This window comes from Prosopis cineraria, unplaced genomic scaffold (genome assembly GCF_029017545.1).
Source record: "Prosopis cineraria cultivar Desert tree isolate PC_DT_omini unplaced genomic scaffold, ASM2901754v1 PC10, whole genome shotgun sequence".
In the NCBI taxonomy this organism is placed as follows: domain Eukaryota; kingdom Viridiplantae; phylum Streptophyta; class Magnoliopsida; order Fabales; family Fabaceae; genus Prosopis; species Prosopis cineraria.
In genome coordinates this window covers 31839835-31866384 of record NW_026555341.1, presented here as the reverse complement: position 1 = coordinate 31866384, position 26550 = coordinate 31839835, and the positions used below count along the sequence as shown (strand labels likewise).

The following is a 26550-nucleotide window of genomic DNA, read 5'->3' as shown; positions in this document are numbered from 1 at the left end:
TTACTGATTTGGAATCCAAGTTCAATTATACAACCGGACACTTAAATCATTTATTTGAGTGCAACATGGAAAAGATATGAATTACATATATAAAGAATCAATTGGAAGAACAGAATATGGTGTCTCAGACTTAGATGCTCTTAGTAAAAGGTGAACTATGACTAAGACATAGGCTACTCTAACTAACCCTAGTTAAAAAAAAATCAATATTTTTGACACATAGCAGGTAATGAGAAGCAGCCATTGTGGACTTTACTTATTGGACAATTAAAAAAAAAGTTATTGAAAAGTTGCAAGCATTTTAAAGAAACAAGAGAATATGAATTATACTAATGCTTGGCTGTCTCCAGAGTCAAGAGACAAATAAGATGCAAGCAGCTCTTGATGATTTGACTTGGGAAAACTGGTATTATCAGAGCATTTAATTCCTTAATAGAACTTATGCTTCAATCCTTTATCAAGATATAGAACAATTTGTAAATGAACAATATGTGCTTCATCTCTGGGTTACTCTCCTTTACTATACCCATGAAGCCATCTTCTTCTTCCACACTTTTCATGAATTTTGAGTTGAAAATGATCTGTAATATTGACACACACACACACATGTTGATGACCAAACCAGTGTGGTTTATTTCTCAGATAGAAGCACTGTGTATCAGAGACGGTATTTTCTTCCTATTCCTGCCTCGAAACTTCATAGGCACCATATATATATACATGAATTTGAAAGAAAGTTTACAATCATTTTGATTTCATTATGTGAAAGGGAAGGGAAAGTGATAGCCCAAAAAGGAGATAAGAGAGGAAGATTGTTGAAATATGACCCATGTAGCAAGAAAGTAGAGATCTTGCTTCAAGGCTTGGCATTTGCAAATGGGTGTGGCTTTGAGCAAGGATGGCTCATTCCTTCTGGTAGCAGAAACAGATCCAGACATGATTCATAAGTTCTCGCTCAGAGGTCCCAAGATCTACCACCAGATAACATCAAGAGAAACAAGAATGGAGATTTCTGGGTGGCACAGTACAGTAACAGAATAACAGATAACAAAGCTCAGATGCCATGGAAGAAATTAGGAAGAGACCCAGTGAGAGTGAAAGTTAGATATAAACTATGAAGAGAAAGGATATGGAGGTTTTGGATGGAAGAGGAGGTCCAGACCAGAGCTTGAGTTTGTCAGTGAAGTGCAAAAACATCATGGGAGGTTGTGGATTAGGTCTTCTGTCAATTCCTATGTTGCTGTAATTGAAGCATAATCATATTTTCTCAGCAACATTCTTCCCTCAAGATGAATAAATCTTTTAAGTTTTGAGGCCCCCTTTAATGACACGTCATTGTCCACCTCAGCTCTCATTTTCAACTTCTCCCAATGTTTATCCTACTCTGTTGGACTAGTCCTTTTCAAAGTTGGACGCCTTCACTTTTCCGCCCGTTGTTTATTCAAGGGGATTGTGACATTTATATATATATATATATATATATTTTAAAAAATTATATGTGTGTGTATTAATTTTTTTAATATTTGAAAACTTTTCATTCATTAATATTTAGTAAAAGGTGAAAAAATGAACAAGCATGGGTATTGGACCCAATAGCCAAAAAAAAAAAATTTAGTTATAGGAAAAATCCTAACTCATTAGCTCATCCCCACACGCACACTGAAATAATGTGAAGTTCTAGCTTTTTGAAATACTCTCACGTTAGACAATCATACTATGTTTGGATTTATGTGAATCTGTATTTGGATTTAAGCCAAATCATTTATTTGGGCACTTAAAAATTCATGAATCTAGATAAAATTAAAATCCAAATTTTACCTTAATTCCTTCATAATTTGAAATCCTTTATAAATCTTTGTTATTTTAAATCTCCACATGCACTCTCAAAAAGTTGAAACACTATCTAATGGTAATTACTTTTATTATTTGAACTATCTAAATGAAGAATTTTAGATACATGGATTTGAAATGTAATATTTTAAATCCAAATTTCAAATCTAAACTTATTAATCTAAATACTACCTCAATGTTTTTCAAGTCATATACATATATGTTATTAGATTCAAACCTTGCCGCTAGAATCTTGCTGTTAGGTGATTTATAAATATATCTATAAGTATTTTTTGAACTCAAAGGGGTGCGGGGTCTCTCCCGTTTCCTTTTCTCCTTTTTCTCTTTATTTCTTTCATCTTAACTGTGTAATTTGTGTGGCTCTTATCTCACCATCTAAATTCAAATACCAGCTGTAATCTAACACCATTATTATCTAAACAATTTATCCTTAAAAAAACTGCTTCGGCTTATGCATGAAAAAACATTTTTGGAATTTTTTTATTAAATGAACAGTGTCATTTAAAATACAAATGCTATTACATTTTTTTCCAAACTATTTAGTCTAAAATTTTATGCTTGTATTTCAAATTAAAATTATTATAGATTTAATCATTATTTTTATATTTATTGTATTATTTATAAATAAAAATATTAAAAATGGAGAAATATTAATGTATACATATAGATATATTATTTAAAAGATTAAAAAATATATTATTTATAAATTTTTAAACCTGTTCCTACCAAAACAAATAAAAACTGTTTTAGTGAGTGTTGAGTAAACCAATTTTTACATTTTTTTGATGCGATGTTCTTCCGGTAACATATGCTCCTACATTCATAAATAATATTTTTATATACATAGACATTAATATTTTCCCCACTGAAACAGTTTTTAAAATTTATAAATTTATTGAAAAAGGTAAAATTAGTTTTACTCAATGAAACAGTTTTAATTTTTTTTGGTAAGAACATGTTTTCAAAATTTATAAACAATATACTTATATATACACATTAATATTTCTCCATTTTTAATATTTTATTTATAAATAATACAATAAAGATAAAAATAATGAATAAATTTATAATAAATTTAATTCGAAACACAAGGGTAAAATTTTAAACTAAATAGTTTGGAAAAAATGAAATAGCATTTGTTTTTTTTTTCAAATGATATTGTTTATTTTTATAAAAAAATTCCAAATTCATTTTTTTATGCACGAACTGAAGCAATTTTTTTAAGGATAAATTGTTTAGATAATAATGGTATTAGATTACAACAGGTACTTCAATTTAGATGGTGAGATAAGAGCCACACAAATTGCACGGTCAAAATCAAGGAAATGGACAGGAAAAGGAGAAAAGAGAAAGGGAGAGACCCTGCACCACAATCTGCCCATTGAAGGAAAAAAAAGGCGACCCATATATATGAGCCAGCTTGTTTGCAAAATTTATCCGTGGGATGGACCATTGGCTATCCCTAAAGCTGGCTATCCTGGCCTTTACATAATTATTTAAAAAAATGCAGAAAATAAAAAAGACACACCAAGTAAAAGAGCATTGCATGTGATTTGCTAAATTTCAAGACTCAAACAGCACACATTTCACGATGTACAGATGAGACCGAGCGAGAGGTCTCTCCTTTCACCTTTTCACCTTTTCCCCTCCATTTCCTTCATCATAACTATTCATTTTGTGTGATTCTGTGTGACTTTTATCTAACCATCCAAAATGCATCCACTACTATCTGACCGAGCGCAATGTCTCTCCTTTCACCATTTCTCCTTTTTCCCTCCATTTCCTTCATCATTGTAACACACCAAATTTTTTTTTTAAAATAATTTAACTCAACTATAATTGGGTTACAGCCACCCAACACATTTTTATATCAATAATTTCAATATAAAATATTTTATAATTGGCTTCAACTCACACATTATAACATTTCAGATAAATTTTTACCTCTCACATGCCATTAGGCTAAATCACATTTGTCCATCCTTATACTCCCAACAAGTAAACTAAATTACATTTGTCCATCCTTATACTCCCAACAAGTAAAATAAGCAATTTAGTCAATTTTCAACACAAGCCAGTTATTTGGCCTTATAATCATGCCATTTTAACCAATTCAAAGTAAACCAAATATTAAAATTACAGTCATCCAAATTGTACCAAAAATAGAAATAGTTTGAAAGGCATGATTACATTTATATATTCATATAATTGACAATAAACAAAAGCCCTAATATTGACAATATAACACATTATAAATCATAAATTAAATACCCAAAAGAGACAGTGGATCTATACCACTAAGCCTCTGGGACTCCTCCACGTGTCACTCGTGGCTCTTCTCCTAAAAATTGTTAACCACATAACGAGATTCAAAAGTCCCAATAACCAAAGCCAATTTATGATAGTGTATACAAACAGTTAAGTGTGTGCTTACTAAGTGAGAATTAAAAATAATATAATTCCAACAAATATAAGAAATATTACAATACACACAAACAACCATCCTTATATCCCTCCATTAACCTCGAACCGTAGCCTTCACTCGATGCTAAATTACCCGGCCAAAGTTAGATTAGCCCAAGCCCTTACAAGCCACCTATTGAGCTCCAATAGGGGCGTACCACGTGGCACATAAATACAACAATAATAGCAAGTCTCCCAACACCTTCCACAATAATTAAACAAATTCATAATAATATTGCACAATTATACAATATTACAAAATTCATAATTTTCTCAATAATCGCCCAATTAACATGAAGTAACACTAATCACAAATTAAAATCATGGTTACCTTGTGGCTTTTTCAATAAATTATTTCTTAAAATTTCTCTCTTATCACAATCTTCACTAGTAATACAATCTACAAATAACATATTATTTATAAATATTAGTTTTAATTTTTGAAACTAATAAAATAATTCTAATAATAGAATTAAAAATATAATATAATTTCTAATCTCAATCTTAATACAAATCTATAGTTAATACTATTAAGTAAAATTTTTAACTCCTCTTTTAATTATTAATAAACATTAATAATCTAAAAATCAAATTTTAAACTAATTTCTATTATCAAAATTTTCTTTTTATTTTATAAATTCGCACCTAAAATACTCAAAAATTAAAAATTGAGTCTCTAGCTTAGAATCATAATCCTATAGCCATAATAATTTATTTCTCATCCCAAATAATCATCTAAACCTCAATAAATCAACATATATTTTCAGATCTAGTTTAGAATTTGATCCATAAGCCATAATTCAAAGATCATCAACAAATTTATACTCTAGAACATTTATTATACTACTGACAACCTCAAAAACCATATTTATTCAACATAAATTCATCCCTCTTCCAGATCTTAAATTTTCTACCACTACAAACTCAGAAACCAAAGAAGAAGGATGACTAAGAAAATTTTTTAGAACACTTACTTAGTCTTGAAAAGCTTAAAATCACACCCTAAATATCCTATTAAAAACTCTTACCTTAAAAATTTAGATATTTCACACCGGCGACTCGCGTTCTGTCTGCCTCAGCGCGCACGAAAGAATGAATGAAGAAACGAAGGAACAGGTAAGTTTTTATAAAAATTCAGTGGGTCCCACGCATTTTTTTTATTATTTCTTCTTTTCTCTCTCTCCCCTTTTTTTTATATTATTATTATTATATACAATGATTGCACGGACGCGAAAGAGGAAGCCAAACTTTCTTCTTCTTCTTCGTTTTCTTTTTTTTATTCACACATTTTCTCTTTTTTTTATAATAATAATAATTTAATAATATTTTTAATTAATTAATTAATTAATAATTTTTTTTAAAAAAATTTTAATTTAGAATTATATTCTAAGTTAGATTTAATAATTATTTTCTACTAATTTGCTTACCTCTAAATATTTTTCAAAATTTCTATTAACCAAAATTAACTATTAAAATTTAAATTGGGATGTTACAATCATAATTGCTCATTTTGTGTGATTCTGTGTGACTTTTATTTGACCATCCAAAATGCCAGCTGTAAACCACTACTATCTGACCGAGCGCGAGGTCTCTCCTTTCACCTTTTTTTCTTTTCCCCTCCATTTGCTTCATCATAACCGTTCATTTTGTTTGATTCTATGTGGCTTTTATCTGACCATCCAAAATGCTAGTTGTAATCCACTATCATTATTACCTAAACAATTTACTTTATCAAATGGTTTTGAAATTTTTAATTAAAATAAACACAACATTATTTTGAAAAAAATAAATATTATATTACATATTTTTCAGACTACTTAATTTAAGATTTTATTTTTGTATTTCAAATTAAAATTATTGTGAATTTAATTTTTTAATGTTTATTTTTTATCTTGTATTATTTATGAATAAAAAAGTTAAAATGGGGAAAATATGAATGCATATATATATAAATTTATTATTTTAAAAATTAATATATATTATTTATAAATATAAAAATTGTTCCTACCAAAAAAGTTAAAAACTATTTCAATGGATAAAGCTAATTTTTACATTTTTCTAATGCAAAGTTCTTCTAGTAACATATGATCCTGTGTTTTCCATTCAGTACTTTGATTTTATTAATAAATTATTTCTAACATGTTTCATCAATATCAAGAAAAACATCAAAACTCATTAACTTTGTCTTAACATTTAATAAATTCTTAACTTTATTTTTATTAAATATACACTTTTAATAATATATTTTCTCTCTCCAACATTCAACGGAAGGTAAAAAAATTTATGATGAAAATTTAATGATGTAACTCATAATAGAATAAAAAATTCTTCTCTTTCTACCCTATAAATAAGATCAGAGAAAGTATCCTAATTGCAAACTTCATTTTGATTCTACATGACATATTGATTGAAATTTATAAATAATATTTATACGCACACATCAATATTTTCTCTATTTGAAACAGTTTTTGAAATTTACAAGTAATATATATATATTTTTTAGCAAACATTCAAAGATGAAAATCATAATAATTTTAATTTTAAACACAAGAATAAATATACATTATTTATAAATTTCAAAAAATTTTCATACCTTAAAAAAAACTTAAAAACTGTTTCGGGGAGTAAACCAATTTTTACATTTTTCAGTCAATTTATAAATTTAATCACTGAAACAGTTTTAATTTTTTTTGGTAGGAACAGTTTTCGAATTTATAAATAATAATATGTATTTTGAATTTTTTAAATAATATATCGTTATATATATACACACATTAATATTTTCTCCACTTTTAATTTTTTATTTATAAATAATACAATAAAGATAAAAAATAAATATTAAATTCATAATAATTTTAATTTGAAACACAAGAATAAAATTTTAAATTTAATAGCTATAAAAAATGTAATAGCATTTTTTTAAATAATGCTGTGTTTATTTTAATTAAAAATTCCAAAACCCCTTTTTTAGAGCAAATTGTTTAGGCAATGATAGTAGTAGACTACAGCCTATAGTTGACATTTTGGATGGTCAAATAAGAACCAAATCACACAAAATAAATGATTAGGATGTAAGAAATGGAGGAGAAAAGAAAAAAAAGTAAGGAGAGGCCCTATAACTAAACTAAAAGACATGTCTTAATTTTGGGATTTAATTCAACTAAATTTTTTATCCTCATTCTCAATTTTCCCCTCTTGTGAACCTACAGGGAAAATGAGCTGGATTGATAGATACATAATGCAAGGACGACCAAATGAATGACTTAATGATCAACTCAAATAAATAAATAAACTATATTAAAATATTGGTTATTGTTTGTTGCGCATAATGGATACCAGTCCTAAGTTACACATGGACTTACATTGAGTTGGGCTAAGGCTTAATGTTAAAAAGTTCTGTATCTCATTTTAAGTTCACATCAACATTTTGGGATCAATATGGGAAAGGCTTAATGGAAATTTCCAAAACGAGACGGATATGCGTCCACCTGAGTCCCACTAAAATAGAGTTTGGGTTGAACATGTTAGAGCCCAAATCTCGAATTTTGAATCTAGACATTTGTTTTAAGGTCAAAATAAACTTTTTCACAAAAGAAAAAAAAAGTTAGAAAACAGTGAACATTTGCTCCTATAGTTTTAGTCATTTTGAAATTAATCCTTACACTTCAAAATTCTTAAATCACTCCCTCTATTTTTCACATCAGAGGAGTTAGTCCCTACTGTTCATAAATTTGAAGCGAAGTAACAAAGTGTCAAAACAGAATAATTAATTTTAAAAAAGAGATTATGCTGTAATATATATATATATATATATATAAAATAACTGGCAAAGGTTCTACTGGTATATTGAAATCTTTTTCTAATATCACACTCATATTTGTCCAAACCATGACAGCTATGTTTAATACTTCAACATGGAAATGAACATAAACCCTCTTGATGCAATCATTGAAAAAAAATGAATATGAAACAAGGAACTGTCTAAAAATATCATTTTAACACTTTATTCTGGTTGAAGAAGAATAAGACGGAAATGTTTGATTGCTTCTACAAATATATAAGTAATACAGTAATATAAAACCAAAAAAAAAAAAACAATAGAAATAAATGTGCTTGTATTCATATGGCTCTTGGAGGCTTTTCCAATAATGCTGAGAGGTAAACATCATCCTTTGACTTTGGAGATATGGCCCACTTGTGCTTCTTGTACCTTAATTGCAGAAACATGTAGATATAGTCATCCAAATCCTTTTTGCTACAAAAGAACCTATCAATCCATAACAGACCTCCAGGTCTAAGGGTTCTGTCCCAATCATATATGATGAAGTCCAAAAGCAAAAGGTCAATCCAACCATCAAGAAATCCACTGGTATGAATCAAGTCCAAAGTGTTATCAAAGAATGGAAGCCTCTGATTCAAAGTCACATAAAGAGGAATCAGACCCCTTAGAGCTATCATCTCATTGAAAGGTGCCCCAAAATTTAGCGCAGTGGTAACAATAGTCACATTATGTTCCCTCATTCTTGCAGCAAAAGTCCCAGTTCCTATCCCAAAATCTAGACCTATCCTTATCTCACCAGGCTTGATTCTCAAAACATCTGTTATCAGAAAATCTGCTAAAAGTGAACTATTTGTGACCCATTTCAGTTTTTCCCTTTCCATTTCAAAACATCCAACACATTTTGAGTAACCTCGTTTTGGGTTTTTGCTTGATAAGCACTGAAAGTTTCGGCACTGATAATTCCCCCATCTCACATTCCTATCATCTGGAACCTTCCAAAGTGACTCGTTTATAGGGTACGGCTTTTGGTATACCTTAGAAGCTCTTGTTAAACACCTTCTTCTTGGCAAAGGGTCACACCCATTGAACATAAGTTTCTGAGCTAAGTTCCAATCATCATCACAATAAGACCCGATGTCATAGTCCATGTACTGTTCTAGATCCTTCTTGTGTAAGACACATGCATGCCCTATAGTGTTATAAACCTTATCTGAACCATACACATTGACCTTCACTACTCTGTTCTCCTTTGGGGTTATGTACTTCCTGATCTCCTCTGTGATGAAGAAATTGATCAAAGGGTCTTCTTTTATTGCAGATTCATTTCTGATTCCTTCAGCTTTTGGAAGCCTGATCTGCCTGAGAGCAACATTGGAAGCATGAAGAGGTTTGAGTATTTCTTCCTCCAAGTATTTCTTGTCCAATGTGGCTTTGTATTTCTCCATTTCTTGTGACTTTGTCTCAAGCTTGGCTTGTAGAGTCTCCAAATTTTCCAATACTTCTCCAACTCTGTCAGATAGTGATTTGGTGTCAAAACCTTCAAAAACCTCCTTGGCATTGTAGAAATTGTGGCACAGATCTGCATTCTGGTAGAAAAAACCAGCATAGTAGAATCTGAGGAGGCTTAAAATACTTACTAATATAACCATCCCTCCCAAAATGATCTGCATAAAACCCATTATTTTGGCTAGTTTGCATCTGGGAAGGCATGACCTTCCCATTGGGATCTCTGAGGAATTTGTTTGGATTGAGGTGAAATGGAGAGAAGGAAAATCTGGGGGAATGAAGAACAAGAAAGAAAACCAAATCAAACAAGAAAAATGGCAAATGAAAATAATGATTGTTTGAGGCTTTTAGTCTATGCTATGGCTTGAAGCTTCTTGCCTTGTTCATGAGCCAAAGTCAATGTTCTGATTAATAAATTGCATGCAATTGGGTGTCTTCAGTTTGCTTCTTTAGCTAAAAAGTTGATAATTATATATATATATATAATTCCAACTTTAATTTGAGATTACGATTACTCCAAAATTGCACTGAATGTATCTGGAGCAAACCAAATATAAAAGAGCATTCAAGTTATTTAAATTTTTTAAGATATCAAATCTTTTTTTTTTTTAAATGCTTAAGACTACATCTGATTTTTCCATACTTCAAAAAGGGATGAGTATTGTGCTTATCTCCTTTAGATCATTCATTTCAAATTCAGATTATTGGATGTTAACTTTTTTTTACTTTTTTAATACAATTTTTTTTAACTTTTAATCTAAATTACAATTATTGAAGATATTGGTCTATTTTTTTTATTTTACTTTCTAGTTCTTTCGAAATTTAAAAAATAATATTTTAAAAAAAATAAATAAAATTTAACCAAAACTGAATGATTCAGACCTCATATCAGTATGAATGTTACTTATCCATCCTAAAAATGATTATGAGATTAACTTTTAATAGCATAAATGAAGTTTACAAAGAAATTTTGGAATTATATATAATGTACAACAGTTGACTTTTTTTTAAGTGTAGAATCCTAATCTTGTTTTCGTTGCATTTGGTATAGTTCCTGTGAGAATCTTAATCCCCTTCTTTGATGAATTTAATGATATGTCTTTTTCTCATGACAATGAATTTAATAATACATAAAACCAGGCATAAACCAGGCCGAGGAAAAAAAAAACAAAAAAACCTAAAGAGCTAAGTTGAACCATAAACTACGGCCTTTTAGGATTATTTTTCAAAAAACAAAACACTAAATTATAATCCAGAAGTCAAACTTAGCACATGATTCTTCCATGAGTGGAAAGTAGAAAGTCTGTGGTAGAGATCCGGTTCCAGAGGAGAAAATGTCTTAATTTGCAAGCAGTACCACATGAGATTTATGTAATATTTTACAACTTGCAATTAATTACATGTATTGCTCGTCAAGTAAGTGCATGCACGTACGAATCGATCATATTTAATGAATTTTACCTAAATAATTTTTTTTTTTAAAATTTAAGAAGAATAAGAAATATTCTGAAAAAAAACCAATTCACGAAAACTTAAAAGTTTGGATCTGCATGTCTATTGAAGTGCAGCCCAAATCCCTCAAATTTTTTTTTACTTACAAAAAGGTCTCAAAGAGAAAAGCAAGCTATGTTCATGATAAAATTGAATTTTTGCTCACCAAAAAAAAAAAAAAGAATTGTTGTCGATCATATTAGAAACAATTGCAGATATTACATACCCAACGCAAACACCCATACTAAAAAAAAAAAAAAAACAAATCATAGGAGGGATACAACTCACGACCTTGTTACTATGAAAATTAAAGGTATTTAAAACCTATTCAAATCAAGCATGCCAAATTAAATCAACATGAACTAATTAAAATAAGTTATAAATAAGATTTGGTTTGATTTTCTTTTGGCAAAATTTGATTAGTTTAGTTAAGTTCAAGTTTTTGTTTCTTGAAACTTAAACCAAACCATATTAAATTTATTATATATGTTTTTATAAACTTGTTTTAGTATTTTTCTTTTCCTCAAGTTTAGTTATTTGAATATAATTAGTAAATATATGTTACAATTAGCTAAATATTATCTATAATTGTTTATGATAATTTTTAAATTTTATAATCAAGTCTTTTAAAGATAACATATTAATTTTTAATAGTTAAATATGCTAATCAATTGTTAAAAAATATTTTTTTGCAATCAAGAAATTTTTTTATTGCAAATAGTAATTAATAGTTAAAAATGTTAGTGAATATGAATATATATTGATAATTATGAGTAATATCTCAAGAACAAAAGTTTAAACTTAAATCAAATCAATTGGAAAAAAAACTAAACAAATTTGAGATTTTGACAAGTCAATTGATTTAGTTTAGTTTGATTTTTTTTTTAAAACCAAAATGAACCCATGAATGGTCTTCAATTGAATATGTCTTTGGTGTTATTGTGATGCCTCAACTAGATATTACATACTTATACTCATCCGCATATAGCCATTGAAGGGATTGAACTCACCATCTTGTCACTATGGAAAGCTCTTTGGTGTCATTTTGTTACACCTAAGCCATTGGCATTTGATTGTTCTCGCAATTTTGCCAATGAAGCTAACAAATGATCATTCTTAGGGCTTTCAAAAACCAATTCATGGCTTCTATTTGTATTCATTAATAACTTCGTTGGATCCAAAGTTGATTTTGGAATGGTAGAAAGAAGTTATTGGTGATAGAAGATATGAAGCTTGGGTCAATGTCTTAGCCACTAATAGGAAGAATGTGAAGCTTCCAATTCCTATTGGGGGAAATCAACTTCACAAAGTCATTGGATTATAATTGACCTTTAGATGTTCCCCACAACCATACAAAGACTTGTGTTGTTATGAGATTATCCTCTCTATGTCACAATAATGCATTACACATGTCTTTGTCTCATAAAGCTCTAATTAATTGTTTGTGGATACGTACCCTTTTTTTGTGGCCTACTACACACACACGTATCACTATTTTTATAATAGAAAAAATGACGAATCTTTTATTAATGTTATGGAAGAATCATGACAATTATTTACAATTAAAAATATATAATTATTGAAATTGTCAATGGAAAGTCACTCATGAATTTAGGAAAATTAAAATCACTTGTGAATTCAATGAAAAATTAACTGTAAATGAATAAATAGTTTCATGAATTCATGTATTGTCACTTGTAAATTTAAAAATAGTTATTTATAAATATTTGAAAAATTATTTATGAATGTATAAAAAATAAGTTGTGAATGGATATTTAGGCACTTGAAAGAATTCCTAAATTATAGATTTATGCTGATTAAGACTATTTATATTTATTTATGACTCACGTTTCATTATTGATTTCTTTTAAAGAAAGGAATGATATTATTTTGCTTGTAAGTTAATATCAATGTCAATATATCAATGTGAAAATTTAAAAAATAATAATGAATAAAGTTGTTGGCAGAAAAAAATAAAAGGGAAAATTGCCATAAAATCCCTCATTGGGAGGAAAAATTTTTAGAGAGACCAAGACCAATTTAAGAACCAAATGGACACCAGATCTATTATCTTACACCTTAAGCTTTTTACCTTGCACTTTGCACATAGCTTTACACAAAAAATTTATGACCTTACACACCAAGCCTATGACTTTGCACATGTTAGCCTTGAAAAATGCCATGTAGTTTAATTATGTACTTGCAGTTTGAACAATTCATTGCACGTGTTATTATTTTCTTTTAAACCATCAGTTTTAGGATAATACATTGTATTTTCATAAAATTTGCATTTTCATGGTGTGTAAGGTAATAAACTTGGCATGTAAAGTCATAGGCTTGGGGTACAATGTGATAGGGTTGGTGTGTAAGGTATTTTATGACTTTAGTCCTTAAATTAGTCTTGGTCCCTTAGCTGAAAGGATTTTATGACAATTTTCCCAAAATAAAAATCATGAATAATGTGACTAATTAAGATGGGTTAATCTTAATAGAAGAGGTTATTACTATTTAAACATAAAGTCTTGAATTTGAGTTTGTGAACTAGAGATCATTTTCAAGAGAGCTACTCCTTTATAATGGAATTCAAGATAATATTATCGAATATCATATACTGTATATATAAAAAAAAATATATGAATGATGTGATGTGTTTTTTAAACTCCATATCATAGACTTTACATAGTTAGATAGTATTGGAGACATATGGTTTCTGGCCACGATAAAAAAGTAATATTCCGATGTAGGATGGAATATGCCTATAATATATACGCAATTTTCAAAAGATTATGTTGTCGTTAATTAAAAATGAAAAAAGAAAGATTATTCTGTCTGTCTTTACTTTTTACTTTTTATTGAAATTCTGCCTGTCTGTTTTAATTTTTTTAGACGTTTTTCTTCCTTCTTTCCGCTTAACCCACAAAAGGAACATGTCATTTCTTCGATGATGTCCTTTTGAAGCCACTTCCTTTTTTCTTTTTCTTTCCGGCTTTTTTTTGTTAAATCTGGATTTACTTTTTTTTTTTTTCTGGGGTGAGAAAGCAGCCATTGAAAGTGCTAATCTAATTCACATGTAAATTTAACATATGCCCCATAAAAAACTAAATATCGTATTTAAAAATAAAATTTTTTATTAAAAGATATGATCACATTTAATAGTAAAATTTTTTAGTAAAAAATATTTTTGAATAATTAAAAAAAATACAGATCAATCTTCTCATTCCAAGTTAAAAAGAGTAGCTTCAATATATATATATATATATATATATCCTTTCCTTGAATTATGGAATGCTGTGTCAACTTGTTAACTTTTGTCTCGGTACTAACACCTTTTTTTAAAAAATTATTGCAGGTCATTGATCACCTAACATGATCCCTTCATCACTTTTTGTAAAATTCAATTTTAAGGATGTAATATGGGAAAATCACATCCAAGTCTCCCACAACAAATGTAGCTACTAGTAAGTCCCATCAAATGGTGAAATGCTTCTGCAGTCCCTAAGTCCTCGTGCATAAATAAGTTTACAAATAAAATAACCCATTTGCCCCGACTGAATTCTTCTTTTGAATGTCTTCCCTACCTATTCCTTCCCTTCTCTCCATCAATAGTGATAATGAGGGCAAAAAATGATGAGATAGTTAATATTAGTGCAAGTGGTAATATTGGTGGGGATATTGTAAGCATAAAAGTAAGCTTAATGCATGTCCTTGAAGATCCTTGAATACACCATTGGCTCGCAAGCTTGCAAGGTTCCATAGCTCCCAATACAGTAATATCTCGACAAGTTTGAAGGTAGAACATGTGCTTTTATAAGCCACTACTCTCTTGTCATGAGACCTCACCAAAAGCCCCATTAGACACATCAAATTCAAGTCATTGACGCAACTGGTGTAGTAGCATTTTTAAGATTTACGTTGTCCTGGTCATTGCTCAAGGTGAACTCCATGAGAATTGCTGAAAGGATGTTACCAATGTTGTTGCAGAATAGGCAAAGTGGGAAATTTTACACATGCTTGGTTAGCCATCTTGTGCTTGATGATGGTGCTATGGTCGAACACTTTCATAGCGACACTCTTGCTAGTCTTTGTGTTCTTGAGCTAACTTCACCTTGGTGAAGGTTTCCCCCCAATTTTGTACTTCCCTACCTTCCTCACAACCATGGCTCTCTCTCTCTCTACCCCCCTCTTCTTAGTCACAACCAGGAACTCTACTAGCTAAACCTTTTCTCTCTTTGCTTTTCCCTACTCCGTGCCATTGTTGGAGGGAAGGGAAAGAATAGTGGTGGTGGGGAAGACAACCTTAAAAAGAATTTAGTGAGGGCAAATGGATTATTTTACTTACAATTTATTCATAAATAAGAACTTAAGGACTATAGAAGAGTTTCACCATTTGATAGGACTTGCCGGTGGTTACATTTGTTATGGGACTTGGGTGTGATTTTCCCATATAATATCTCTTTGTTTTTAAATCTATTTTTTGTAATTCTAGAAAAAATTAACATATATTTTCAAATATACCCCTCGTAAATAATTAAAACATAATAAAAGTGTATTTGAGATTGGAAAATTATTACTTTTAATTAAGGGCAGAATTAAAAAAATAAAAATTATATTCAAGTAACTTTAACTTTTTTTTCATACCATAACTAGGTATTATAAAAAGGATGGAAAGAAAAGTATAAAAAGTCAACTGATTCATAATGAGTCACTGGTAATTTTTTTTTAAGTAAAAAACATTAGATTTATTTTAAATCTATTTGTGATTTCCATCTAAGCAATTAATTTAATTTTATATTATTTATAATGTCCTAAAATAATAAAATTAATAATTTAATTGGGTATGATTGTAATTGTAAAATAAATTTTCTTGTAATTATCTATCTAACTTAATAAATTGTACTCTTTCATTTAAAAATATAAGGTATTTTTTGAAAGGTTGGATGCTAAAAAATGTAAGACAATTTTAATATTTTGAGATGTAATTTTTTTATTTTTTTAAAGTGTCTTTATGAATAAATTACTTTATATTTATTTTAGAAAGAAATACCTTATTAAATAAGAATAAATATAAAAAAATAATATTAATTTAAATACAAGTAATTACTTTATTGAGATAATATTCGGTTAAAAATATTTTATATTTTTTGAATGGAGGAAATGTATTTTAATATCTTTGTCATTAGAAAATATGGCAATTCAGGGCTTTAAAAAGAAATTAATTTACCATTGAAATTTTAAAATTTACAACTCAAAATTCTATATATACAATTTGAAGATTTTACCTTAATCTATTTAAAATAATGTTCTTAATTGTCGCAGAAATATTTTGATTTTATTTTTTAGAAATAATATATACTCCATTCGTTTAAAAATATAAGGCATTTTTAACTAAATCTTACCCCCAATAAAATAATTACTTTCTTTCTAATTAACCATATCTTTTCATGTTTATTTTTATTAAACACCCTACAATAAATATAAAGTCATTATTAATAGGAGAACTTTAAAAAAAAAGTAATGATTACATTTTGAAAGGTTAAAAATACTTTATATTTTTAAATATCCAACTCATTAAAAAATATTTTATATTTTTAAATGGAGGGAGTAATAATTTTAGTCACAAATATGCTAGCCACCCAATTCCAACTTCACAGAATATGGCTAACAAGACTTATTAAGTATTACCTAATTTTAATATTATAAAGTATTTTTAATCAAATTATATTTATAATAAATTAACTAACTGTATTTAAAAGTATATTCTTTTTATATATGTACTTATAATTAACAAAATGCTTCAATTAAATTTTATATTAATTATATCCTTTAATGGTATTTTTGAAAAATATCATTAATTGTAATTTAAAATATTTAAAATATCTTATATTTTTTTAATGTCTTATCATTTCAAAAAATGACATTATATTTTTTAATGGAGAATAAATAAAGGTTATTCTTAATTAATCAAAGTAATCAATAATTAATCAGTCTCTAGCTTATTGCCTTTTCTATTTGGGAAGAGCTTGGGCTTCAAGGGCGGGAGAGAAGACAATCTGATTCAGCCTTTGTCGTTTCCTTCCTATTGGAATTTCCTTCCTCTGCAAAACTTCCCACTCTTGCCATTTTCTCTAACCTCTACTTTCTGCGTTATTCAAATAGGTCGAGAACTTAACTCTTCTTTGTCATATATTCGTTCTAGTTTCATTTGCAGGCTCTTCTTTCCTTTCACTTTGATCTGTTTCTTTTCCATTTTTGTGTATTCTTTTCGTAACATGAGATCCTTTTACGTTTGGTTTGGCACCTATCGTCTTCCCTTTTTATTAGGAGCATTCCCGTCCAATGTAAATGCAGGATTTTGCTTTTTTTTGTTTGCAACTTCACAATACGCGTCGCTTGTAATATTTTGAAATTGCTGAAGTTACTTTTCTGAGTGTGGAGGTTGAATTTTTTCATCATTTTGTTTACAGCGTATCGTGCAAATTTCTGTATTGGTCGTGTCATATTAATGTTTGTTGGAAGCTCAGCAGGTTGTGCCGACGGTTGATTGGTCTCTGAAGGAAGCAATTCCCCGTGATTTACTGGAGACAATGGGTTATATTGGGGCGCATGGTGTAGCAGCTCTGCGTAGATACAAATATAGTGGTGTAGATCATTCCTATATCGCCAAATATGTGCTTCAACCCTTCTGGACTCGCTTTGTTAAAATTTTTCCTCTATGGATGCCGTGAGTACTTTCATTTTCCCCACAAGGTTCTCTCCATGTCATCGCTTAATGATGCATGATAATAACTTTCATTTACCAGTATATCATGAACATCATTGGGACTGATTAATTTTTGACATTGATAGTGTTTAGGCTTTTAGTGTTGTCAGTTTCAACTAAAGGCATGCGGAGTAGCATTATCCTGTGTGTGAACCGATTTTGGTTCAATTTTTATTATTCAGAATTTATATTGGAATAACTGGACTAATTTCGTTGCTTGTGTTCTCAACTTCTCTTAGAAGTGGGTTTAGGCTTGAATTAGCCATCAATAACAGTTAAGAGATTTTACTTTAAGTCCTACTAAGAACACTTGGAAAGGTACTGTACACTTGAAAGTGCTTCCCCTGGCCTTTGTGGCAGCAAGATCAGAGGAATTAACACCTCCATTCCCTGGCTATATTAAATAAATGTTGTCATTATGTTACTTTGGTTATGGTTTTTGTTTTTTATAGTGCATGTTTAACTATTGTGTTCTGAATTGAACTAACTTCTCTACTTTTATCTTTCTACCATCTGTTGGCATCTTGGCCTTCTGGAATCCTTTTGCAGTCCGAACATGGTATAGATTTGCTCCCTCTTTGCTGTATTAGTGTGGAACCATGCTACTTTGGTTATATCCTTGGCACTGATGAAGAATTTATTTATTGGTTGTAGATAACTCTTACAGGATTCATGTTCTTAGTCCTGTCTGCTCTACTTGGCTATGTGAGTATGACATGAGTTGGTTAAAGTATCCTACTTTATACGTTGAAAGTCATATAATCAACAATTGATATCATGTTTTTAATGATGAGTAAATTAAGTATACATATTCTTGTTCAAATTGCTGATGAATTCCATGGTTCATTGACGCCTGCTTATACAGAACTATATTCAGTAGAGCTTGATTGTCTCTTGACTCATGAACATAGTCATGAAGGACAATATAGTTACTGTGTTAGTCAGAGTGGCTGTACTAAAACAGTGACTAATTTGCATTATTGTGACTTATTTATTTCGGTGTAGATTTACTCACCTCGTTTGGACTCACCTCCACCAAGATGGGTTCACTTAGCTCATGGATTGCTTCTGTTTTTATACCAGGTCTGCTTAAAATCTCCAGATGCAATTCATATATTGGTCCCTTCTCCACTTTGCTACTTTAACCTTTCATGATTTTGGTGCTACCTTGATGGTTGAGAAGCCTAATTTACAACATGAAACTTGGTGATTTAGTTTTGAAATTGTGAAATATTTGTGGGATTAGTATTACAAGAGTTTCAACTTCTAAGAGATGGTATAGAATTATGGATGAATTGTTTATGTATGCTTCTCACAACAGAGGAACTAACATGTAAGAAATGTGGATACACTTTTAGTTCCAATATTAAAACGCTTCATGACTATTTGTATTAAACTGTTGATTGCTTGTGGTCATCTGAGGATTCATTTCCCACTAATTAAGCAAGCTTTGTTATTTTAGTAAAGTTGGGTCATAATCTTTTAGGTTTATGTACGTATGGTAGACTTCTACTATATGTTGCCAAAATATCCATTCTTTGCCATAAGCAATTATTTTACTGATTTTCTTATTGATATATACTAGACGTTTGATGCTGTTGATGGGAAGCAAGCTCGACGAACTAACTCTTCTAGCCCATTGGGTGAATTATTTGATCATGGTGATTTTTCTGTGCCGTGTATTTCATGTTATTATGTAGCTTGATGCTTAACAATTTGAAGGTGATATTAATATTTCAACTATGTTACAGGATGTGATGCCCTTGCTTGCACGGTATGTTTTCTGATTTTAGGTTGTTTCTTTCAACCTTAAAATGCGATAATGGTTATCATTTGTTAGAAATGTGTTTCAGTTTGAATCATTGGCTTTTGGGAGCTCCGTGATGTGTGGAAGAGATACTTTCTGGTGGTGGTTAATATCTGCAATCCCATTTTATGGTGCAACTTGGGAACAGTAGGTTGCTTATTTTATGTCGCAAGCTGGCACTTGAATTTGCATATTATTTTTCCTATATATGTTGATTTGCATGTTAAAATTTAATGCTTGCTGCTGTGGAGCAGTAAAATCTTTTTTTAGTGAGAACAAAGTTGATCGTGTTGTCTTTTAAATGTGTTCTGAAAAATGATTACGTTTTCATTTATGTCTACCTTAATAATGCATCTTTCTTGCTGTAAAAAGCAAGCTACTTGGATGAGTTTATAATATAACAGTATTGCACATTTTTGTCGCAAATTGTCTTCTTCATTTATAAGCTTACAATGTTGATATTTTTTTCTTATGGTGTTTTGGATGCAGCTATTTCACTAATTGCCTTATCCTTCCGGTTGTTAATGGTCCTACAGAGGGTCTTATGATAATATACCTCCTCCACTTTTTTACCGCTTTAGTTGGTATGGTCTTTCTTTGAGTTTCTTATTGTACTTGCGCAAAATCTAGTTCATTATTATTTTGATATCTTTTTAATATTGACTATTACCTTTTACCGATGAAAATAATGTGAAAAATTTACAGGTGCTCGGTGGTGGGCTCAACAGTTGGTAAAATCCATGCCCTTTTTAAGCTGGGTACCGTTTCTAGAGGGTAAGTAATATTTTGTTTTGGGACAAAAGTCTTTGAATGACTTTGATATCAGTTTTGAGAATTTTTAGTATCCCTTCTAGGCGCAAAATTTTAATACTTGTGATGATTTTTCTTCCTTTTATTTAATTGGGTTCCGAGCTTCATTTTGCATGTACATAGGGGAACTTTAAAGTGCTTGTCAGTTTTGGCTACTGTGTGCTTAATGTTGTATGATCTTGGATACAGGGGAATGATGATAGGCAAAAAGGAGGAAATTCTCCTGTGAAGTTTAAATTTGGCAGTCTTAGATACTGCTATTTTCTTTTACATTATTATTTAGAAAGAGGGGAAATATCCTGAAATTCTCTCTTGATTCTTGAGCACCAAATTGTTCCTGTATTGTTTGACCTGTTAAACATTTTACACTTAAGTAGTTAAGTTCCGTAAATTTAATTATACTTTCAGTTTATTGAAGACAAGTGAGAGTCTGTCAATTTGTTGCTAGGAGGCGGAAGCCACACAATATTGTGTATATCGTACGAACTTGATTGATGTTGTTTTGATTTTTACTTTTTTGTGCTTGTTATATACGCTTTAAAAACTGTGTGTTCATGCAATTTATTTTGAAATTTTAGCTTATGACTTATAACTTGGTTTTGATTGCTGTTCTTGGGTTTCAGGAATTCCAACATACAGTGCTGTCTTGTATTTTGTGATAATTTCTGGTGTTATACCAACAGTCGCGTTTAAGTATGTATTTCTTATTTCCAAAATTGAGGTTCAAGCTTTTTTACACATTTGCAGCAGTTCACATGTTCTCTTTTCTGACTTCAAATTGATGCATTTTACTAGTACGCCTCTATGTAGTCTCTTTTGGTTGACTATTCTGTATAGTACCCTAAGTTTTGATTAGTTCTACCATAAACATGCGATAGACTTAAAGCTGCTGCAGAACAAGGGATACGATGAAATGGCCTTACCTCATTCTCATTATGTTGTTTTTAATTTCATAATTTGTCCTACGTTGGGTTGGTTGAGTTTTTTTCCCTCTTGTATCATTCAGGTTCAAATCATTACCATGTAATTTCATCGTTGTTATAAAATTGAGACTATTTCTGTACACTCTATCCACAATACCAATTATATGATGAGTGTCAACGATATGTTCTTCCTGCAGTATTCACAATGTTTATAAAATTGTTCGAGCCAAAAAGCAAAGAATGCGGGTTGCATTGGCAATGGTAATTACTTTTTTGATTGGATACTTGCCCTGCGTATATTGATTGTTTTGTTTATGTATTCTATTTGTTTCTTTGCAGCTTTATCCATTTGTTTTACTCATTGGAGGAGTTCTTTTGTGGTATAACCTGCACTATTTCTTTCATTCTTGGCCCACCTCCTTCCCGTGTTTTCGTGAAGATATTCATGTTATTATATTCTATTCTGTTATATACATTAACATATTAGGTTGCTTGTTTTGTACAGGGATTATTTGTCACCATCTGATATCCTAGGGGACTACCCACATTTAGTTGTTCTAGGAGCAGGACTTGCTTTTGGGTTTCTTGTGGTGAGACAACAGTGTTTTAAAATGTGAATTCTAGTAGCTTTAAGGGTTTTGTCTTGATTTCTATTTCATGACATATCATACGCCATTGCTCTCTGTAGTGATTATTATAGATGTTTAATTGTCATTGAAGAGCATGCATATTACGTGGCTATTCAGAGGATGGATTGTTTTGTATTGAAGTAGAAGGCTGCCCAAATGAACTGGATAAGTGTGGTTTAAGGCAAATTATGCAGCATAGGGATTATCACTTTACAGGCCTATGGAACATAGGATGAATGTGTGCAGTGCATTTGAAGAGAGATTGAGAGAAAAGAGATGATAAGTATAAAGGAAGTGATGTGTGTCCTGCACATAGTCATATTCTTTTATGCCCCTTCTTCAAGTGCATTAATGTAAAGGATCTAATTTGCTTTTGGAGTGGTGCAAAAGCCAGTTTTGGAATCCACATATACTCTACCAGAAATTTGTGACTGTAAACTTCTGTAGGAGATAAATGCACTTGTTTTAGATTCTGGTATATCTTGATTGACAATTTTTGTAGAAGTTGCTCTGTCTGGTGTTTGTTAAAATCCCCAAGTGCTTTTTAGAAGCACCCTAACGCTTCCCAGTGGACGCTTTTCAAAGCTGTTGCAGTTGTCATGAACATGGAATACCCAACAATCCTTAGACTCTCTTAGACTTAACCATTAATCTTTTTTAATTTAAAATTTTTCACAAACTTTACTGGCAGCAGTTTGATTATAACTTTAAGCAGACAGTATATTTGTAAGTGAGTATTTCAAAGTAGTTCTTAGTACATTTTGACAAAACAGCAGAATGAATGTTCTTTTTTCATGGTGATTTTCTTGTACCAACATCAGTACTTTTGAAATGCCACAAGCCCACAACATTTCAAAGGTAATATGGCAGGTTCTGTAAGAACTAATTTGGATATGGAAGAACATCTAGAAAAACTCTCCTTGCTTGTACATTAGTGTCTTGTGGGAATTGTACATTTGTTGGTTGTAGCTTCACTCTACTTGATCTGATTCTTTATATCCTAGAGGTTAAGAAGGCTTAAATTTGCAGGGAAGGATGATTTTGTCTCACTTGTGTGATGAACCCAAGGGCTTAAAGACTGGAATGTGCATGGTATTGAGTTCTTTTCTCCCTCTCCACTCTTTAAATTGGGAATATAAAATTTCTCCGATTTAAGATATTCCATTAACACAGTTTTGGTTTAAAAAATAATTGATCTGAGGATTTTGTGCACTGTTGTACAGTCGTTGCTGTATCTCCCATTGGCCATTGCTAATGCACTTTCGTCAAGGCTGAATGATGGGTATGTAGTTTTATAATGTTAGAGTTTGGTGTTGATAGACATGGTATTTAACCATTTTATCTTTTTTTTTTTTCAGGGTTCCTTTAGTAAATGAGAGATTAGTTCTTCTTGGTTTTTGTGCATATTCAGGTAATTAGTTCCTTTTGCTTGTGATGTGCGGCAACTCATCTCACAAGGCATTAATTTAATAATAAGAGAGATAAAAAGGATAATATAATTTTTAGTCCGTAAACTTTCTCTTAATTATTTAGTCTTTAAATTCTAACTTACTATAACTTAATCTTTTTAATTTGTTAAGTTATGAAATTATAGGGACTGGATTGTACCAAGTAAAAAAACTATAAATACTTAGTTATTATGAGTTTAGGAGCTATAGGAATTGAATTATTCTGAGTTAAAATTCAGGGACTAAATCAATAATTAAGAACAAATTATAAGACTAAAAGTTATATTTTTCAGAGATAAAATGTCGCTTTAATCAATAACAAGAAAGCCATTTGTTATTGAAAGAAAACTTGAATCCCCGTGGGGGAAGACCTTTCTAGTTAATGCTAAAAGGACCAATTTGCTCTATCAAGTACAGGGACTAAAGTGCAATCCAGTCTAAATTTTGTTGTTTCACCCGTTTAACAATTATTTTTTTTTTTCGTAAATTTTATTTGTAAACAGTGATTATTTATATGCACTTTGCCACGTCTGTCATTCATGAGATTACAGCTGCCTTGGGAATATGCTGCTTCAGGTAACTTATGATCAATGGATTGCTGTAATTATCTTGCAGCACTGAGCGTTTGTTTTATTCTTGAATTCATTTATAGTTTTCTACTTGATGCAACCTCATTTTCTTTGTAAATGGATATTAGAAAACCATTATTATATTGATGCCTTAATTGTCACGTTTTGCTTTATTGCAGGATAACTAGGAAAGAAGCTTAAATAGTTAAATTTGCTAATGTTTTACTTCTTGGTATGCCTTTCTCCTCTTCACAATCTCTGTTCTTGTAAACAGTTCATATTGTCTTTCTTTGGCCAAAAAAAAAAAAAAAGAGTTCATGTTGTGTTATTTAATCAAGTGTTGATGTTTTATTTTAAAAGAAAAAACTGAGCAAAAATTAGTCTTGTCAACTAATCAAATTATCAAATCTAAACTTAGTTACTTATTCTTGACCAATTAGACTCAACTGATCTTTCTGAACTTATATTTTCCTTTCAGTACCTTGTTATGAATCATACTTTTGATGTTTACAGGAGACAAAGTGAAACAAAATAGTGTCAGGGTTATGGTCAATGTATTTTTTGCTATATTGACAATTTGGAAAACTTGTAGAGGATTTGAATCATATATATGTACTTAAAATTGATATTTTTTTTAGATGCATGGGATATTTTGTTGTTCTGCAGACTCTTCAGCATTGTAAATTATATTTTATCTTGTGTATAACAAAACACTACATAAAATTTCTTATACTCTGCCTCAAAGGTTGTCTGTACTCTTTGTACATGCTTTTGATCTTGTAATGTCTGATGTAGAACTGGGAATTCGGATAGGGTGGGCCTATTCGGGCCCAACTCCCTAAAAAGCTCAAATTGTTAAGCCCGGCTTGAATTCCTTCGGATTTCAGGCAGTTCAAATACCCAAATTTTATTTTAAAAATCATTTTTAATTAATTTTTTTACTTTAAATATTTTATAAAAAATATATACTTAAATGATATATAGGACTCAAATATATAGTATTTTAGCATAAAATGATCTAAAATTTCAATAATTAATTAATATGTATTATATTATATATATATTTTAAAAATAAACTTTTTTATTCAGGTCTGCGGGCCAAGCCTGAACCTGATCGGGCTTGCCCCGAATTTCTTCGGGCCTGTTTCGAACGTAAAAAAACTATATTTTTTAAAGTCTGATCTTAAATTTTTTTGGGCGTGTTCGGGCTAGCCCGAATTACCTACTCTACTTTGATATATTGTATATATAAAAAAAATTTCACAAGTATATTTTTGTATAATCAGATTTCAGATAAATGGGTTATGAATAATTAATTCTGAGTTTATAGATTTAAAAATTTGATGTTCACAAGCCTAGATTCAGGCGTCAGTATTACAATGCTATCTTCATATCCTCCTTTTTTTCATCGGATGTCCCAAAGGGTTGCTATCTTTATATTCTACTAGAGAATAGTTAAATCGTACTGATGTTTCTTTTTTCGTTTCGAACATCAAGTTATATTTGTATGATTTTTATTTTTAAATTTGATAGTAATAATTTTTGTTTTTAATTATTAGTTTATTATTTTATTAAAAAATCTGATGTGTTAGTGATATTAATGTTTTTTTTAGATAACCCTTTAGGGTTCATTTGATGCACAATTAATTTGGAAAAATAGAAATAGAAAATAGTGAGCTTGTTTAAGTAAAATATCTATTGAAATATTAAAATTAAAAGTGATTAGCAAAAATTGATGCTCTAAAAGTTTTTTTTTTAGAGGTTCTAAGTTTAAAATTAAACACTAGTTAGTATTTTTTTTTTATAAGTAAAATTAGAGTTGATAATTTAAGTTAAGCTCGACGGGTCAATTTGAACCCATTCGAAAAATTTAAAACCAAGGTCAAAAAAATATTAATTTTTTATTATTCTGGCCAAGCCCGATCGGGTTCGGGCTTGGCCCGAAGGCCAAAATAAAAAAATAATTTTTTAAAAATATATATATATAATAATAAATATTAATTAATTTTTAAATTTTTATATCATTTTATACCAAAATACTATATGTTTGAATATTTTAATATATTTATTTTTTAAAAAAATTAAAAATAGTTTTATTTCATGTTTTTATTATTTTTAATCAATAAAATATCTCAAAATAATATTTAAAATATATTTTAATATTAATTTTTATATTTTAAGACCTAATTTTTTTATACATCATTTTCATATAAAAATTAATTTTATATTTTTTATAAATTAAGATAATTAATTTTAAAGTAAAAATAAAATTAAGAATAATTTTAAAAATAAAATTTAGGCATGTACAAATTACCGATTCTACTACTAGGTAAGCATAATAAATAAAATAATTTTTTAAATAATTACTTGGTTATTGTCCATGCTAAATTTGATTAAAAATTAAGAATAAATTAGAGTAAAATTTTTTTATATGTAACAATTAAACAATATAAAAATTTAAAGAAAAATGATTTCAAAAAATATTTTACTCATAATTAAATAATTTTTCTTT

The 26550-nt window shown here is 29.6% G+C and overlaps 2 protein-coding genes across 3 annotated transcripts; one reads left to right on the top strand and one right to left on the bottom strand.

Annotated features, from left to right (window-relative positions):
* Positions 1-8330: 8330 nt before the first annotated feature.
* On the bottom strand, positions 8331-9990 carry LOC129321332 (probable methyltransferase At1g29790). The gene has a single exon (XM_054967072.1). It carries the CDS (start codon positions 9814-9816, stop codon positions 8434-8436), a length of 1383 nt encoding a protein of 460 aa, XP_054823047.1. The 5' UTR covers positions 9817-9990; the 3' UTR covers positions 8331-8433.
* Positions 9991-17108: 7118 nt separating this feature from the next.
* LOC129321390 (choline/ethanolaminephosphotransferase 1-like) lies at positions 17109-24699 on the top strand. 2 transcript variants are annotated; one of them, XM_054967131.1, is made up of 19 exons: positions 17109-17248; positions 17617-18411; positions 18507-18557; positions 18858-18935; positions 19438-19513; positions 19604-19626; positions 19706-19806; positions 20149-20243; positions 20365-20433; positions 21093-21162; positions 21590-21653; positions 21732-21772; positions 21898-21982; positions 23051-23113; positions 23245-23303; positions 23380-23432; positions 23973-24045; positions 24218-24270; positions 24552-24699. In XM_054967131.1, exons 2-18 carry the CDS (start codon positions 18409-18411, stop codon positions 24237-24239), a joined length of 1026 nt encoding a protein of 341 aa, XP_054823106.1. In that variant the 5' UTR covers positions 17109-17248; positions 17617-18408; the 3' UTR covers positions 24240-24270; positions 24552-24699. The 2 variants fall into 2 exon arrangements, with proteins under 2 accessions (XP_054823106.1, XP_054823105.1); XM_054967130.1 differs by having other exon boundaries at positions 17128-17248; positions 17557-18411.
* The last annotated feature ends 1851 nt before the right edge of the window (positions 24700-26550 follow it).

Excerpts from the sequence above, each read along its gene's own strand:
- LOC129321332 (XM_054967072.1), bottom strand. The coding sequence starts at position 9,816 with ATGGGAAGGTCATGCCTTCCCAGATGCAAACTAGCCAAAATAATGGGT.
- LOC129321390 (XM_054967131.1), top strand. Across the intron at positions 21,773-21,897 it reads ATTGGAGGAGTTCTTTTGTG|GGATTATTTGTCACCATCTG; the intron begins GTATAACCTGCA and ends TGTTTTGTACAG. Across the intron at positions 23,304-23,379 it reads TCGTCAAGGCTGAATGATGG|GGTTCCTTTAGTAAATGAGA; the intron begins GTATGTAGTTTT and ends TTTTTTTTTCAG.